The sequence below is a fragment of the Lonchura striata genome, unplaced genomic scaffold (assembly GCF_046129695.1).
Source record: "Lonchura striata isolate bLonStr1 unplaced genomic scaffold, bLonStr1.mat Scaffold_500, whole genome shotgun sequence".
NCBI classification, from domain to species: Eukaryota; Metazoa; Chordata; class Aves; order Passeriformes; family Estrildidae; genus Lonchura; species Lonchura striata.
The window spans coordinates 1-18,704 of record NW_027461181.1 but is presented as its reverse complement, the minus strand read 5'-3'; the positions used below and the strand labels follow the sequence as shown (position 1 = coordinate 18,704).

General features: G+C 53.0%; 1 protein-coding gene across 1 annotated transcript; it reads right to left on the bottom strand.

The window, feature by feature from the left end:
- Window positions 1-62: 62 nt before the first annotated feature.
- Window positions 63-18,001, bottom strand: PPP1R37 (protein phosphatase 1 regulatory subunit 37; the record flags this gene model as incomplete). Its single annotated transcript, XM_077790729.1, has 9 exons — window positions 63-94; window positions 177-501; window positions 1,635-1,801; window positions 3,839-3,980; window positions 5,655-5,767; window positions 8,740-8,895; window positions 12,343-12,493; window positions 15,631-15,750; window positions 17,901-18,001. Coding segments are annotated over 9 exons (1,307 nt in total), but the record flags the coding sequence as incomplete, so codon positions are not given.
- Between the last annotated feature and the right edge of the window lie 703 nt (window positions 18,002-18,704).

Below are 18,704 nucleotides of genomic sequence, written 5' to 3'. Positions count from 1 at the left end.
GGGAACAGCCCCGGATTCCTCGGGAACAACCCCGGATCCCTCCGGAACGTTCTCCACCCGCGTCACCACGAAGACCTTGCGGCCCCTGCCGGGGCTGGAGACGGAAATCCTGCGCTCGGCATTCCCGGAATTCCCGGAATTCCCGGAATTCCCGGATTCCACAAGCTCCCTCGAGCCCTTCTTCCCATCCTCCTCCTCCTCCTCGGTGTCCGAGCTGGAATCCCCGGCCGGAGCCGCGTTCCCGTTCTCCTCCGGGCCGGCGGAAGCGGCGCCGCCGGGAACGGCGGGATCCGCGGGAATGGCGGGATCCTCGGGAATGGCGGGATCCTCGGGAATGGCGGGATCCTCGGGAATTTCGGCGCCGGAGATCTCGGCCATGGAGGCCGAGTGGCGGAGCTGCTGCTCCTGCTCCTCCTTCTCCTTGGCCAGGACGAAATTCCGCTTGCAGCCGTTCTGGATCTCGGCCAGCAGCGCCTTCTGCGTCTCCAGGAAGCTCTTCACCTGCCGGGAAAATCCGGGAATGTCGGCAAAAATCCTGGAAAAATCCCGGGAAACCCCTCGGGAACGACGGCGTTTCCACCCCGCGGCGCGGTTTTGCGGCGCTGGCCCTTTAAGAGAGGGAGTCGTGGAATTTTTGGGGTTTTTCCCGAAGTTTTGGGGAGGTTGTGGATTTGGGATTGGAGGATGGAGATTCCCGGAATTCCCAGAATTCCTGCTGGGAAATGGGGAAATCCACAGGATGCGGACTCGAAAAAAAAATCCCAGTTTTTCACTGCTGGGGAAAGACACCCAAAAAAATGTGGGAATGCAAAGGATTGGATGCTGGAGATTCCCAAAATTCCTGGAGCTGGGAATTGTCCCCAGAACCGTCAGGGTTTAACTCCTGGGAAAACTTCACAAATCCAAGAAAAAACCTGGAAAAACCCGGAAAACCCACCAGGAACCAACCCCAAAATCCCAAACCCCCAACCCTCAACGCCTCAGGCGCCAGGAACACCCCAAAATCTTGGAATTCCTGGGGGAATTCCAGGAAGTTTTGGGGGAAATTCAGGAATTTTTTTGGAATTTCAGGAATTTTTGGGGGGAATTTTGTGACTTTTTTTTGGAATTCCATGAATTCTTAGGCTCGTACTTGAATCCCAAACCCCCAACACCTCAGGCGCCGCTTCCTGCTCCGGGAACACCCCAAAATCGTGGAATTTTGGGTGGAATTTCAGGAATTTTGGGGGGAATTCCAGGAATTTTTTTTTTTGGAATCCCGTGAATTTTTTCTGGAATCCTGTGAATTTTCTGGGAATTCTGGGAATTCTCAGGTTTGTGCTCGAATCCCAAACCTCTGATGCTTCCGGCGCCGCTTCCCGCCGCGGCAACGCCCCAGAACCGCGGGGATTTTTGGGAACCACCAGGATTTTCTTGGGAATTCCAGGAATATTTTGGGAAATCCAGGATTTTTTTTGGAATCCCGTGAATTTTTTGGGAATTCTGGGAATTCTTGACATCGTGCTTGAATCCCAAACCGTGACACCTCCGGCGCCGCTTCCCGCCGCGGCAACGCCCCAGACCCGCGGGGATTTTTGGGAACCGCGGGGATTTTTTTGGGAATTCCGGGGATTTTTTGGGAATTGCGGACGCACCGCCTCCTTCTTGGGCTCGCGGTCGAGGTCGAGGCGCAGCAGGGAGTGGTTGACGCGCAGGGCCAGGCTCAGCGCCATCAGCCCCCCGGTCTTGATGTCGTTCTCGCGCAGGTCCAGGCGCAGCAGGCGCGGGCTCTCGGCCACGAACTCGGCCACCGCCACCGCCCCTGCCCGAAAAACGGGAATTCGGGGGGGAAAATGGGAATTTGGGGGGGGAAATGGGAATTTGGGGGGGGAAAATGGGAATTTGCGGGGGGAAATGGGAATTTTGGGGGGGGAAATGGGAATTTGGGGGAGAAATGGGAATTTGGGGGGTGAAAATGGGAACTGGGGGGGAAAATGGGAATTCGGGGGGGGAAATGGGAATTTGGGGGGGGAAATGGGAATTAGGGGGGGAAATGGGAATTTGGGGGGGAAATGGGAATTTGGGGGGTGAAATGGGAATTTGGGGGGGAAATGGGAATTCGGGGGGGGAAAATGGGAATTTGGGGGGGGAAATGGGAATTTGGGGGGGTTCTGAGGGAATTGGGGGGGGAAATCACGGGGATTGGGGGGGAAAAATGGGAATTTGGGGGGGGAAAAATGGGAATTGTGGGGGGGAAATGGGAATTTGGGGGGGGAAATGGGAATTTGGGGAGGAAATGGGAATTTGGGGGGGGAAATGGGAATTTGGGGAGGAAATGGGAATTTGGGGGGGGAAATGGGAAATGGGGGGGTTCTGAGGGGATTGGGGGGGAAAAATGGGAATTTGGGGGGGGAAATGGGAATTTGGGGGGGAAAATGGGAATTTGAGGGGGGAAATGGGAATTTGGGGGGGGAAATGGGAATTTGGGGGGGAAATGGGAATTTGGGGGGGAAATGGGAATTTGGGGGGGAAATGGGGAATTTGGGGGGGTTCTGAGGGAATTGGGGGGGGGAAATCACGGGGATTGGGGGGAAAAATGGGAATTTGGGGGGGGGGAAAAATGGGAATTGTGGGGGGGGAAATGGGAATTTGGGGAGGAAATGGGAATTTGGGGGGGGAAATGGGAAATGGGGGGGGAAATGGGAATTTGGGGAGGAAATGGGAATTTGGGGGGGGAAATGGGAAATGGGGGGGGAAATGGGAATTTGGGGGGAAATGGGAATTTGGGGGGGAAATGGGAATTTGGGGGGGGAAATCACGGGGATTGGGGGGGGAAATCACGGGGATTGGGGGGGAAAAATGGGAATTTTGGGGGGAAATGGGAACTGGGGGGAATTCTGAGGGAAATGCAGGGGAAAATCCCGGGGATTGGGGGGGAAATCCCAGGGATTGGGGGGGAAAATCCCGGGAATTGGGGGGGAAATGGGGATTGGGGGGAAAACAGGAACTGGGGGGAATTCTGAGGGAATTGCAGGGGAAAATCCCAGGGATTGGGGGGGGAAATCCTGGGAACTGGGGGAGAAAAATCCTGGGGATTGTGGGGATTCTGAGGGAATGGAGGGGAGAAAATCCCGGGAATTGGGGGGGAAAACAGGAATTGGGGGGGAAAATCCCAGGGATTGGGGGGAAAAATCCTGGGGATTGTGGGGATTCTGAGGGAATTGAGGGGGAAAATCCCGGGAATTGGGGGGGAAAACAGGAATTGGGGGGGAAAATCCCGGGAATTGGGGGAGAAAAATCCTGGGGATTGTGGGGATTCTGAGGGAATGGAGGGGAAAAATCCCGGGAATTGGGGGGAAAACGGGAACTGGGGGGGAAAATCCCAGGGATTGGGGGGGGAAAATCCCAGGGATTGGGGGGATTCTGAGGGAATTGGGGGGGAAATCCCGGGAATTGGGGGAGAAAAATCCTGGGGATTGTGGGGATTCTGAGGGAATGGAGGGGAGAAAATCCCGGGAATTGGGGGAGAAAAATCCTGGGGATTGTGGGGATTCTGAGGGAATTGGGGGGGAAAATCCTGGGAACTGGGGTGAAAAACAGGAATTGGGGGGAAAATCCCAGGGATTGGGGGGGGAAAATCCCGGGAATTTTGGGAGAAAAATCCTGGGGACTGTGGGGATTCTGAGGGGGAAAATGGTGGGAATGGGGGGCGGGAAACTGCCGAGAATGGAGGGAAATCCGGGAACGGAGAGGGGAAAATGCCGGGAATGGGGGAGGGAAAAGCCGGGAATGGAGGGGAAATGGTGGGAATGGCGAGGGGGAACGTCGGGAATGTCGGGAATTCTGGGAATGGCGGGACCTTCGCAGGTGAGGCGGGTGCAGGCCAGCCCCAGGCGCAGCACGGAGCGGTTCCCGATCAAGCCGCTCTTGAGGCTGCGCACGCCCTCGTTGCCCAGCGCGTTGTGGCCCAGGTTCAGCGTCTCCAGGCTCTGCGTGTGCGGCTGCCGGAGCCGGGAAAACAGGGAAAAACAGGGGGAATCCCTGGGGATCCGCGGGGGAAAACAGGGGGAAAACAGGGGGAAAACAGGGGGAATCCCTGGGGATCCGTGGGGGAAAATAGGGGGAAAACAGGGGGAATTCGTGGGGGAAAATAGGGAAAAAACAGGGGGAATTTGTGGGGATCCGCGGGGGAAAATAGGGGGAAAACAGGGGGAATTCGTGGGGGAAAATAGGGAAAAAACAGGGGGAATCCCTGGGGATCCGCGGGGGAAAACAGGGGGAAAACAGGGGGAATCCGTGGGGGAAAATAGGGAAAAAACAGGGGGAATCCGTGGGGATACGGGGGGAAAAATAGGGGGAAAACAGGGGGAAAACAGGGGGAAAACAGGGGGAATCCCTGGGGATCCGCGGGGAAAAACAGGGGGAAAATAGGGGGAATTCGTGGGGGAAAATAGGGAAAAAACAGGGGGAATCCCTGGGGATCCACGGGGGAAAATAGGGAAAAAACAGGGGGAATCCGTGGGGATCCGCGGGGAAAAAACAGGGAGAATCCCTGGGGATCCACGGGGAAAAACAGGGGGAAAACAGGGGGAAAACAGGGAAAAAACCAGGGAGAATCCGTGGGGATCCGCGGGGAAAACAGGGAGAATCTGTGGGGATACAGGGGGAAGAAACAGGGAAAATCCGTGGGGATCCGCGGGGAAAAACAGGGGGAAAACGGGGAAAACAGGGGGAAAACAGGGAGAATCCATGGGGATACAGAGGGAAAAAACAGGGAAAAACAGGGGGAATATGTGGGGATATGGGGGAAAAAAACAGGGAGAATCCCTGGGGATACAGGGGGAAAAAACAGGGAGAATCCCTGGGGATACAGGGGGAAAAAACAGGGAGAATCCCTGGGGATCCGGGGGGAAAATACAGGGAAAAACCAGGGGAATCCCTGGGGATCTGGGGGGAAAAACAGGGAAAATACGTGGGGATCCGGGGGGAAAAACAGGGGAAACCCAGGGGGATACGGGGGGAAAAACAGGGAGAATCCCTGGGGATCCGCGGGGAAAATACAGGGTAAATCCGTGGGGATCAGGGGGGAAAAAACAGGGAAAAAACAGGGAGAATCCCTGGGGATCCGGGGGGAACAACAGGGGAAAACAGGGGGAATATGTGGGGATCCGGAGGGGAAAAACAATGGAAACCCATGGAAACCAACAGAAACCCAAGGAAAATCCATGGAAATCAATGGAGAATCAATGGAAAACCCAAGGAAAACCCAAGGAAAATCCATGGAAATCCATGGACAACCCAAGGAAAAATCCATGGAAAACCCATGGAAAACCCAAGGAAAAACCCATGGAAAACCCAAGGAAAAATCCATGGAAATCGATGGAAATCCATGGAAAACCCAAGGAAAATCCCAAAACCCAACAACCCAACCTTCCCCAAGCCCATCCCAACATTCCCAACCCCATCCCATGGAATGGGTTTCCCATTGGAAACGGAAGGAAAACCCCCGGAAAACCCCCGGAAAACCACCAGAAAACCGAAGAAAACCCCCGGAAAACCACAGGGAAAACCCCGGAAATCCAGGAACGAGCGGCAAGGAGGGCGAGGTGTCCCCCGGACGGCGGCGCCGGGAACGCCGGGAACGCCGGGAACGCCGGGAAAACGGGAATTCTCACCAGGGTCATGGCCAGGTAGGCCATGCCGGCGTGGCTGAGCTGGTTGTTCCAGAGCACCAACGTCACCAGCCCCCGGCGCTGCTCCCGCAGCCCCTCGCAGATGTAGGCCAGGCCTGGAAAAGCGGGAAAAGACCAGAATCCCGGGAAAACGGGTGTCAGGGAATGGCGGGAATAGCCCGGAAATCCCAGGAAAACGGGCGTCAGGGAATGGCGGGAATAGCCCGGGAATCCCGGGAAAACGGGCGTCAGGCCAGGCCTGGAAAATCCTGGAATTAGGCCAGGCCTGAAAAAGCGGGAAAAGACCGGAATCCCGGGAAAACCGGCGTCAGGGCAGGCCTGGAAAATCCTGGAATTAGGCCAGGCCTGGAAAAGCGGGAAAAGACCGGAATCCCGGGAAAACCGGCGTCAGGGCAGGCCTGGAAAATCCTGGAATTAGGCCAGGCCTGGAAAAGGGGGAAAAGACTGGGAATCCCGGGAAAACGGGCGTCAGGGAATGGCGGGAATAGCCCAGAAATCCCAGGAAAACGGGCGTCAGGGAATGGCGGGAATAGCCCGGGAATCCCGGGAAAACCGGTGTCAGGGAAAAGAGGGAATAGCCCGGGAATCCCGGGAAAACGGGCGTCAGGGAAAAGTGGGAATAGCCCGGGAATCCCGGGAAAACCGGCGTCAGGGAAAAGTGGGAATAGCCCAGAAATCCCGGGAAAACCGGCGTCAAGCCAGGCCTGGAAAATCCTGGGATTAGGTCAGGCCTGGAAAAGGGGGAAAAGACCGGGAATCCCGGGAAAACCGGTGTCAGGGAATGGCGGGAATAGCCCGGGATCAGGGAAAAGCGGGAAAAGACTGAGAATCCCGGGAAAACAGGCATCAGGGAAAAGCGGGAACAGCCCAGAAATCCCGGGAAAACGGGCGTCAGGGAATGGCCCAGAAATCCCAGGATCAGGGAAAAGCAGGAAAAGAGCGGGAATCCCGGGAAAACGGGCGTCAGGGAATGGCGGGAACAGCCTGGGATCAGGGAAAAGCGGGAAAAGACCAGGAATCCCGGGAAAACGGGTGTCAGGGCAGGCCTGGAAAATCCTGGAATTAGGCCAGGCCTGGAAAACGGGGGAAAGACGGGAATCCCGGGAAAACGGGCGTCAGGGAAAGGTGGGAATAGCCCGGGATCAGGGAAAAGCGGGAAAAGACCGGAAATCCTGGGAAAATGAGCATCAGGGAAAGGCCCGGAAATCCCGGGATCAGGGAAAAGCGGGAAAAGAGCGGGAATCCCGGGAAAACCGGCGTCAGGGAAAAGCGGGAACAGCCCGGGAATCCCGGGAAAACGGGCGTCAGGGAATGGCGGGAATAGCCCGGAAATCCCGGGAAAACGGGTGTCAAGCCAGGCCTGGAAAATCCTGGGATTATGTCAGGCCTGGAAAATCAGGGATCAAGGATTCCCAAATCCCATTCCCAACATTCCCAACCCTCATTCCCAGACCCATTCCCAACCCCATTCCCAATTCCATTCCTAAATCCATTCCCAGACCCATTCCCAACCCCATTCCCACATTCCCAAATCCATTCCCAGACCCATTCCCACATTCCCAAACCCCACAATTCCCATTACTCCCATTATTCCTGTATGGAATTCCCATGATTCCCGTTGTTATTCCCATCTGGAATTCCCACAATTCCCACGATTCCCACCGTGATTCCCGTCGGGAATTCCCGGATTCCCACCGGAGTCCCTGAGGTGGTTGTTGCGCAGGTCCAGCCCGTTCCCACATTCCCAAACCCCCCAATTCCCGTGACTCCCGTGACTCCCATTATTCCCGTCTGGAATTCCCGTGATTCCCGTGATTCCAGCCGTGATTCCCGGCGGGAATTCCCGGATTCCCACCGGAGTCGCTGAGGCGGATGTTGTGCAGGTCCAGCCCGTTCCCACATTCCCAAACCCCCCAATTCCCGTGACTCCCATTTCTCCCAGCTGGAATTCCCGTGATTCCCGTGATTCCAGCCGTGATTCCCGTTGGGAATTCCCGTGATTCCCACTGTGATTCCCAGCAGGAATTCCCAGATTCCCACCGGAGTCGCTGAGGTGGTTGTTGCGCAGGTCCAGCCCGTTCCCACATTCCCAAACCCCCAATTCCCGTGACTCCCGTTATTCCCATCTGGCATTCCCGTGATTCCCGTGATTCCCGTGATTCCAGCCGTGATTCCTGGCAGGAATTCCCGTTATTCCCACAATTCCCGTCGGGAATTCCCGGATTCCCACCGGAGTCGCTGAGGCGGTTGTTGCGCAGGTCCAGCCCATTGCCACATTCCTGTTATTCCCCCAATTCCCATGACTCCCGTTACTCCCGTTATTCCCATCTGGCATTCCCGTGATTCCCGTGATTCCCGTGATTCCCGCCATGATTCCCGTCGGGAATTCCCGGATTCCCACCGGAGTCGCTGAGGTGGTTGTTGCGCAGGTCCAGCCCATTCCCACATTCCCAAAGCCCCCAATTCCCGTGACTCCTGTGACTCCCATTGTTCCCAGCTGGAATTCCCGTGATTCCCGTGATTCCCGTGATTCCGGCCGTGATTCCCAACGGGAATTCCTGGATTCCCACCGGAGTCCCTGAGGCGGATGTTGCACAGGTCCAGCCCATTCCCACATTCCTGTTATTCCCACAATTCCCGTGACTCCCGTGACTCCCGTTACTCCCATCTGGCATTCCCGTGATTCCCGTGATTCCCGTGATTCCAGCCGTGATTCCCAGCGGGAATTCCCGGATTCCCACCGGAGTCGCTGAGGTGGTTGTTGCGCAGGTCCAGCCCGTTCCCACATTCCCAAACCCCCCAATTCCTGTTACTCCCGTTGCTCCCAGCTTGAATTCCCATGATTCCCATCTGGAATTCCTGTTATTCCCGCCGTGATTCCCGTCGGGAATTCCCGGATTCCCACCGGAGTCCCTGAGGTGGTTCTTGCACAGGTCCAGCCCATTCCCACATTCCTGTTATTCCCCCAATTCCCGTGACTCCCATGATTCCCATCTGGCATTCCCGTGATTCCCGTGATTCCCGTGATTCCGGCCGTGATTCCCGTCGGGAATTCCCGGATTCCCACCGGAGTCGCTGAGGTGGTTGTTGCGCAGGTCCAGGATCTGGATGCAGCCGTTGAACTTGAGCAGGTTGCCGAGCTGCGCCGAGTCCTGCAGCCCGTTCAGCTTGTTGTCGGCCAGGTACAGCTCCCGCAGGGACACGTTCATCTTCAGAGCCGTGGCTGCGGAAAAACGGGAATCAACACCCGGAAAAACCGGGAATACACCCGGAAAACACCCGGAAAACACTGGGAATACACCGGGAAATAACGGGAACGGGAGCCGAGGCTGTTGTCGGCCAGGTACAGCTCCCGCAGGGACACGTTCATCTTCAGAGCCGTGGCTGCGGAAAATCGGGAATCAACACCCGGAAAAACCGGGAAAACACCCGGAAACACCGGGAATACACCGGGAAAACACCGGGAAAACACCGGGAATACACCGGGAAATAACGGGAACGGGAGCCGAGGCCGTTGTCGGCCAGGTACAGCTCCCGCAGGGACACGTTCATCTTCAGAGCCGTGGCTGCGGAAAAACGGGAATCAACACCCGGAAAAACCGGGAAAACACCGGGAAAACACCCGGAATACACCGGGAATACACCGGGAAATAACGGGAATACACCGGGAATACACCGGGAATGCACTGGGAATACACCGGGAAAACACCGGGAAAACACCAGGAATACACAGGGAAAACACCGGGAATGGGAATGGGAAAACACCGGGAATGGGAACAAAAAAACCGGGAATGGGAATGGGAACCTGGAAACACCGGGAATGGGAATAACCGGGAATGGGAATGGGAAAAACCGGGAATGGGAATGGGAAAAACTGGGAATGGGAATGGGAAAAACTGGGAATGGGAATGCGAAAAACTGGGAATGGGAACAGAAAAAACAGGAATGGGACTGGGAAAAACTGGGAATGGGAACCTGGAAACACCGGGAATGGGAATAACCGGGAATGGGAATGGGAAAAACCGGGAATGGGAACAGAAAAAAACCAGGAATGGGAACGGGAAAAACCGGGAATGGGAACGGGAAAAACCGGGAATGGGAATGGGAAATAATGGGAATGGGAACCTGAAAACACCGGGAATGGGAACGGGAAAAACCAGGAATGGGAACCTGGAAACACCGGGAATGGGAACAGAAAAAACCAGGAATGGGAACGGGAAATAACTGGGAATGAGGCCGGGATTGTCACCAGCAACAGCAGGAAAATGGATGGGAAAATGGGAAAAATGGAAAATTGATGGAAAATGGGGAAAATGCATGGAAAAATGGGGAAAATTCATGGAAAAATGGGGGAAATGGGTGGAAAAATGGGAAAAAATGAATGGAAAAATGGATGGGAAGTGGATGGAAAAATGGGAAAAATGGATGGAGAAATGGGGAATATTCCCAACAGAGCCTCCCCGCTCCCATCCCAAACCCCTTTAACCCCTTCCTGCCCGCCCTCCCTGCCCCTCCCGGAATTCCCGGAATTCCCGGGATTCCCGGGATCCCCGGGGCGCCGGGATTTTGGGAATCTGACCGAGCAGCATGAGCGGCCTGCCGGACAGGGCGGTGTGAAAAATGGGAAAAATGGATGGAAAAATGGATGGGAAATTGGGAAATGGATGGGAAATTGTGAAATGGATGGGAAAATGGGAAGAAAGGATGGAAAAATGGGAAAATGGATGGAAAAATGGGAAAAATGGATGGAAAAATGGATGGGAAATTGGGAAAATGGATGGGAAAATGGGGGAAAAAATGGATGGAAAAATGGATGGAAAATGGGGAAAATGGATGGGAAATTGGGAAAATGGATGGAAAATGGGGAAAATGGATGGAAAATGGATGGGAAATGGATGGAAAAATGGATGGAATAATGGGGAAAATGGATGAAAAAAGAGAGGAGGAAAATGGATGGAAAAATGGATGGGAAATTGGGAAATGGATGGAAAAAGGGGGAAAAAATGGATGGGAAATGGATGGGAAATGGATGGGAAATGGATGGGAAAATGGATGGAAAAATGGATGGAATAATGGGGAAAATGGATGAAAAAAGAGAGGGGAAAATGGATGGAATAATGGATGGAACAATGGGGAAAACTGATGGAAAAATGGGGAAAAATGGATGGTTAAATGGATGGAAAATGGGTGGAAAAATGGGAAGAAAGGATGGAAAAATGGGAAAAGGGATGGAAAAATTGGGAAAAATGGATGGAAAAATGGGAAAATGGATGGGAAAATGGGGGAAAAAATGGATGGGAAAATGGATGGGAAATGGGAAAATGGATGGGAAAATGAATGGGAAATGGGAAAATGGATGGGAAAATGGATGGAATAATGGATGGAATAATGGGAAAAGGGATGGAAAAATGGGAAAAGGGATGGAAAAATGGGAAAAATGGATGGAAAAATGGGGAATATTCCCAGCAGACCCTCCCCGCTCCCATCCCAAACCCCTTTAACCCCTTCCTGCCCGCCCTCCCTGCCCCTCCCGGAATTCCCGGAATTCCCGGGATTCCCGGGATTCCCGGGGCGCCGGGATTTTGGGAATCTGACTGAGCAGCATGAGCGGCCTGCCGGACAGGGCGGTGTGAAAAATGGGAAAAATGGATGGGAAAATGGATGGGAAATTGGGAAATGGATGGGAAAATGGATGGAAAAATGGATGGGAAATTGGGAAAATGGATGGAAAAATGGGAAAAATGGATGGGAAAATGGGGGTAAAAATGGATGGGAAAATGGATGGGAAATGGGAAAATGGATGGAATAATGGGAAAAGGGATGGAAAAATGGGAAAATGGATGGAAAAATGGATGGAAAAATGGGAAAAATGGATGGAGAAATGGGGAATATTCCCAACAGAGCCTCCCCGCTCCCATCCCAAACCCCTTTAACCCCTTCCTGCCCGCCCTCCCTGCCCCTCCCGGAATTCCCGGAATTCCCAGAATTCCCGGGATCCCCGGGGCGCCGGGATTTTGGGAATCTGACCGAGCAGCATGAGCGGCCTGCCGGACAGGGCGGTGTGAAAAATGGGAAAAATGGATGGAAAAATGGGAAAAATGGATGGAAAATGGATGGGAAATGGATGGGAAATGGATGGGAAATGGATGGAATGATGGGGAAAATGGATGAAAAAAGAGAGGGGGAAAATGGATGGAATAATGGATGGAACAATGGGGAAAACTGATGGAAAAATGGGGAAAAATGGATGGGAAAATGGGGGAAAATGGATGGGAAATGGATGGGAAATGGGGGAAAAAATGGATGGAAAAATGGGAAAATGGATGGGAAAATGGATGGAATAATGGGGAAAATGGATGAAAAAAGAGAGGGAAAACAGATGGAAAAATGGGAAGAAAGGATGGAAAAATGGGAACAGGGATGGAAAAATTGGGGAAAATGGATGGAAAAATGGGAAGAAAGGATGGAAAAATGGGAAAAGGGATGGAAAAATGGGAAAAATGGATGGAAAAATGGATGGAAAAATGGGGAATATTCCCAGCAGACCCTCCCCGCTCCCATCCCAAACCCCTTTAACCCCTTCCTGCCCGCCCTCCCTGCCCCTCCCGGAATTCCCGGAATTCCCGGGATTCCCGGGATTCCCGGGGCGCCGGGATTTTGGGAATCGGACCGAGCAGCATGAGCGGCCTGCCGGACAGGGCGGTGTTCTCCAGGTGCAGCACGGCCAGGCTGCTGCTGATGCGCAGCGCCCGCGCCACCAACGGCGCCGACGGCTCCAGCAGCGGCGTGTTCCGCGCGTCCAGGGACTGCAGGCAGCTGGTCTGGGGGAAAATTCGGGATTTGGGATCGGGGATTGGGGATTTGGGATTTGGGATGGGCTCTGATCCCACCCCAGGGACTGCAGGCAGCTGGTCTGGGGAAAATTCGGGATTTGGGATTTGGGATTCGGGATTTGGGATTGGGATTTGGGATTTGGGATGGGGATTCAAAGGGATTCCATCCCCACAGGGACTGCAGGCAGCTGGTCTGGGGAAAATTCGGGATTTGGGATCGGGATTTGGGATTTGGGATTTGGGATTTGGGATTTGGGATTTGGGATTCGGGATTTGGGATTTGGGATTTGGGATTTGGGATTTGGGATGGGGATTCAAAGGGATTCCATCCCCACAGGGACTGCAGGCAGCTGGTCTGGGGGAAAACGGGATTTGGGATTTGGGATTGGGGATTTGGGATTTGGGATTTGGGATCGGGATTTGGGATTTGGGATCTGGGATTTGGGATTTGGGGTCGGGATTTGGGATTTGGGATTTGGGATTTGGGATCGGGATTTGGGATTTGGGATGGGGATTCAAAGGGATTCCATCCTCACAGGGACTGCAGGCAGCTGGTCTGGGGGAAAATTCGGGATTTGGGATCGGGATTGGGGATTTGGGATTCGGGATTTGGGATTTGGGATTCGGGATTTGGGATTTGGGGTCGGGATTTGGGATTTGGGGTCGGGATTTGGGATTTGGGATGGGCTCTGATCCCCCCAGGGACTGCAGGCAGCTGGTCTGGGGAAAAATTCGGGATTTGGGATTTGGGATCGGGATTTGGGATGGGGATTCAAAGGCATTCCATCCCCACAGGGACTGCAGGCAGCTGGTCTGGGGAAAAACGGGATTTGGGATTTGGGATCGGGATTTGGGATTTGGGATTTGGGATTTGGGATTTGGGATCGGGATTTGGGATTTGGGATTTGGGATGGGTTCTGATCCCACCCCAGGGACTGCAGGAAAAGAAATTTGGGATTTGGGGTCAGGATTTGGGAATTCTGGGAGAGAATTTGGGAATTCAGGAGGAGAATTTGGGTATTCCGGGAGAGAATTTGAGAATTCCAGAGAATTTGAAAATTCCAGAAGAGAATCTGGGGATTCTGGGAGAGAATTTGGGAATTCTGGAGGAGAATTTGGGAATTCTGGAGGAGAATTTGGGAGTTTAGGGACAGATCAGGGAGCAGAATTCCCAAACAATTCCAGCCCCTCTGGAATTCCAGGGAGTGGCCCAAGGGAAATGAGGGGGTTGGGAAAGAACCGGAAAATCGGGATCATGGTTGGGATCCCTGGGATAATTGGGATAATTGGGATAATTGGGATAATTGGGATAACGATAATCCGCCCTTTGTTGGGATAATTAACCCTTTGTTGGCAATAATTATCCCGGGAAAAGCTTCTCCCAGGGATGTTCCACCCTTTTTTTTTTGGGGGAATTTGGGGAATTTCAGGGAATCCCGGCAATGATTCCGTGGAATTTTGGGAATTCTCAGCCACTGTGAGCCCTCCCTGCCCCTCCCAGGCACAAAAACCCTCAGGAGTGGCTGAAATTCCAGGAATTGGGGGGAAAAACCGAGGGAATCTCAGGAATTTTGGGGGGAATCTCAGGAATTTTGGGGGGAAACTCAGGAATTTTGGGGGGAAACTCAGGAATTTTGGGGGGAAACTCAGGAATTTTGGGGGGAATTCAGGAATTTTGGGGGGAATCTCAGGAATTTTGGGGGGAAACTCAGGAATTTTGGGGGGAATTCAGGAATTTTGGGGGGAATTCAGGAATTTTGGGGGGAACTCAGGAATTTTGGGGGGAATTCAGGAATTTTGGGGGGAACTCAGGAATTTTGGGGGGAAACTCAGGAATTTTGGGGGGAATTCAGGAATTTTGGGGGGAAACTCAGGAATTTTGGGGGGAAACTCAGGAATTTTGGGGGAATCTCAGGAATTTTGGGGGGAAATTCAGGAATTTTGGGGGGAAACTCAGGAATTTTGGGGGGAATTCAGGAATTTTGGGGGAATCTCAGGAATTTTGGGGGGAAACTCAGGAATTTTGGGGGAGAACTCGGGAGTTTTGGGGATTTGGGGCAGGAATTCCCGGGAATTCAGGAATTTTGGGAATTCTCACCTTCCTCATCATGTGGGCGGCCGCCTGCCCCTCCCAGGGACAGAATTCCTCAGGAACCCCGGGAATTTTGGGGGAAAACTCGGGAATTTTGGGGGAGAACTCGGGAGTTTTGGGGATTTGGGGTGGGAATTCCCGGGAATTGTGGGAATTTTGGGAATTCTCACCTTCCTCATCATGTGGGCGGCCGCCTGCCCCTCCCAGGGACAGAATCCCTCAGGAACCCCGGGAATTTTGGGGGAAAACTCGGGAATTTTGGGGGAAAACTCGGGAGTTTTGGGGGAGAACTCGGGAGTTTTGGGGATTTGGGGCGGGAATTCCCGGGAATTGGGGAATTTTGGGAATTCTCACCTCCCTCATCACCTCTGGCTCCCACCCTGCCCCTCCCAGGGAACAGAATCCCTCAGGAATCCCGGGAATTTTGGGGGGAAATTCAGGAATTTTGGGGGGAAACTCGGGAATTTTGGGGGAGAACTCGGGAATTTTGGGAATTTGGGGCAGGAATTCCCAGGAATTCAGGAATTTTGGGAATTCTCACCTTCCTCATCATGTGGGCGGCCGCCTGCCCCTCCCAGGGACAGAATCCCTCAGGAACCCCGGGAATTTTGGGGGGAAACTCGGGAATTTTGGGGGAAAACTCGGGAATTTTGGGAATTTGGGGCAGGAATTCCCGGGAATTCGGGGAATTTTGGGAATTCTCACCTTCCTCATCACCTCTGGCTCCCACCCTGCCCCTCCCAGGGACAGAATCCCTCAGGAACCCCGGGAATTTTGGGGGAAAACTCAGGAGTTTTGGGGAAGAACTCAGGAATTTTGGGGATTTGGGGCGGGAATTCCCGGGAATTGGGGAATTTTGGGAATTCTCACCTTCCTCATCATGTGGGCGGCCGCCTGCCCCTCCCAGGGACAGAATTCCTCAGGAACCCCGGGAATTTTGGGGGAAAACTCGGGAATTTTGGGGGAAAACTCGGTAGTTTTGGGGATTTGGGGCGGGAATTCCCGGGAATTGGGGAATTTTGGGAATTCTCACCTTCCTCATCATGTGGGCGGCCGCCTGCCAGCCGCGGGCCCCCAGGTGTTTGTTGGAGCCGATGTTGAGGTGCGTGGCCGACTCGTAGTACTCGATCATGTCGAACAGCGCCGCGGCGCCCTGGGAAAAACGCGGGAAAACCTCGGGAAAACGGCGGGAAAAGGGCGGGAAAACGGCGGGAAAATCACCGGGAAAAGGGCGGGAAAACGGCGGGAAAAGGGCGGGAAAATCACCGGGAAAACGGCGGGAAAACGGCAGGAAAATGGTGGGAAAAGGGCGGGAAAACGGCGGGGAAACATCGGGAAAACCTCGGGAAAACGGCGGGAAAAGGGTGGGAAAAGGGCGGGAAAAGGGCGGGAAAAGGGCGGGAAAAGGGCGGGAAAACATCGGGAAAACGGCGGGAAAATGATGGGAAAACGGCGGGAAAATCACCGGGAAAACGGCGGGAAAATTACCGGGAAAAGGGGGGAAAAGGGCGGGAAAATCACCGGGAAAACATCGGGAAAATCACCGGGAAAACATCGGGAAAACGGCGGGAAAATGGTGGGAAAAGGGCGGGAAAACGGCGGGGAAACGTCGGGAAAACCTCGGGAAAACGGCGGGAAAAGGGCGGGAAAATCACCGGGAAAAGGGCAGGAAAACGGTGGGAAAACGGCGGGAAAATCACCGGGAAAACAGCAGGAAAACGGCGGGAAAAGGGCGGGAAAACAGTGGGAAAACGGCGGGAAAACTGCAGGAAATGGTGAGGAAATTGTGGAAAAACCGCGGGAAAACGTCAGGAAAACGGTGGGAAAACAACGGGAAAATATCGGGAAAATATCGGGAAAATCACCGGGAAATGGTGGGGAAATCGTGGGAAAACTGCGGGAAAACTGCGGGAAAACTGCGGGAAAATCACCGGGAAATTGTGGGGAAATCGTGGAAAAATTGTGGGAAAACATCAGGAAAATCACCGGGAATTGTGGGGAAATTGTGGAAAAATTGTGGGAAAACGTCAGGAAAACAGCAGGAAAACTGTGGGAAAATCACCAGGAAATCGTGGAAAAATCGTGGGAAAACAACGGGAAAATATCGGGGAAATCACCAGGAAATCCATGGGGAAATCATGCAAAAATAGTGGAAAAACAACGGGAAAATATCGGGAAAATCACCAGGAAATCGTGGGGAAATCATGGAAAAATCATGGAAAAACAAGAGGAAAATGTCGGGAAAATCACGGGGAAATCGTGGGGAAAATCATGGGGAAATCATGGGGAAATCACAGGAAAACACTGGGAAATCATGGGAAAATCATGGAAAAATCACCAGAAAATCATGGGAAAAATCACCAGGAAGTTATGGGAAAATTATGGGAAAATTATGGGAAAATCCTGGGAAAATACCAGAAAAAAACCCAGAAAAGCCCTGGAAAAAAACCCAGAAAAATCCTGGGAAAATCCCAGATAAAGCCACAAAAAAATCCTGGGAAAATCTCAGAAAAACCCTGGAAAACTCCCAGAGAAACCCCAGAAAAAACCTGGAAAAATCCCAGAAAAATCCCGGAAAACTCCCAGAAAAATCCTGGAAAATTCCCAGAGAAACCCCAGAAAAAACCTGGATAAATCCCAGAAAAATCCTGGAAAAATGCCAGAAAAACTCTGGAAAACTCCCAGAAAAATCCTGGAAAAATCTCAGAAAAACCCTGGAAAATTCCCAGACAAACCCTGGGAAAATCCCAGAAAAATCCCAGAAAGACCCTGGAAAAATCCCAGAAAAATCCTGGAAAACTCCCAGAAAAAAACAAGAAAAATCCTGGAAAAATCCCAGAAAAATCCTGGAAAACTCCCAGAAAAAAACAAGAAAAATCCTGGAAAAATCCCAGACAAACCCTGGAAAAATCCCAGAAAAATCCCAGAAAAACCCTGGGAAAATCCCAGAAAAATCCCAGAAAGACCATGGAAAAATCCCAGACAAACCCTGGAAAAATCCCAGAAAAATCCTGGAAAACTCCCAGAAAAAAACCAAGAAAAATCCTAGAAAAATCCCAGACAAACCCTGGAAAAACCCCGTAAAAATCCCAGAAATTCCCAAAAAACTCCCAGAAAAACCCCGGAAAATCCGAATCATCTCAGGGGGCGACCAAACCAACCAACAGGGCCGGGACGGGAACGGCGGGAAAATCCCCCGGAAAATCCCAAATCTGCCGAGGGGCCGAGGCGGAATTCCCGAAAATCCCGCCAAGATTCCCGGAATTCCCGGAATTCCCGGGATTCCCGGGAAGGGGCGCTCACGTCCTCGTCCAGGCCCGTGTGCTCCAGGTCGAGCAGCTTGAACTGGAGACGCTTGAAGATCTCCTCCATGGCCTCGCAGGAGCGGTAATCCAGCTTCTCCCCTGAAAACACGGAATTCCCGAATTCCCAAATTCCCAAAATTCTGAACAGCTCCCGGGAATTCCCAAAATCCCCAAACAGCTCCCAGGAATTCCTGGAATCCCCAAAGAGCTCCCAAAGATCTCCTCCATGGCCTCGCAGGAGCGGTAATCCAGCTTCTCCCCTGAAAACACGGAATTCCCGAATTCTGGAATTCCCGAAATTCCCAAAATCCCCAAAGAGCTCCCGGGAATTCCCAAAATCCCCAAAGATCTCCTCCATGGCCTCGCAGGAGCGGTAATCCAGCTTCTCCCCTGAAACCACGGAATGACGGAATTCTGGAATTCCCGAAATTCCCAAAATTCCCAAAGAGCTCCCGGGAATTCCTGAAACAGCTCCCAGGAATTCCTGGAAAACCCAAAGATCTCCTCCATGGCCTCGCAGGAGCGGTAATCCAGCTTCTCCCCTGAAAACACGGAATGACGGAATTCCCGAATTCCCAAATTCCCAAAATCCCCAAACAGCTCCCGGGAATTCCCAAAATCCCCAAACAGTTCCTGGGAATTCCCAAAATCCCCAAAGAGCTCCCGGGAATTCCTGAAACAGCTCCCAGGAATTCCCAAAATCCCCAAAGATCTCCTCCATGGCCTCGCAGGAGTGGTAATCCAGCTTCTCCCCTGAAACCACGGAATGACGGAATTCTGGAATTCCCGAATTCCCAAAATC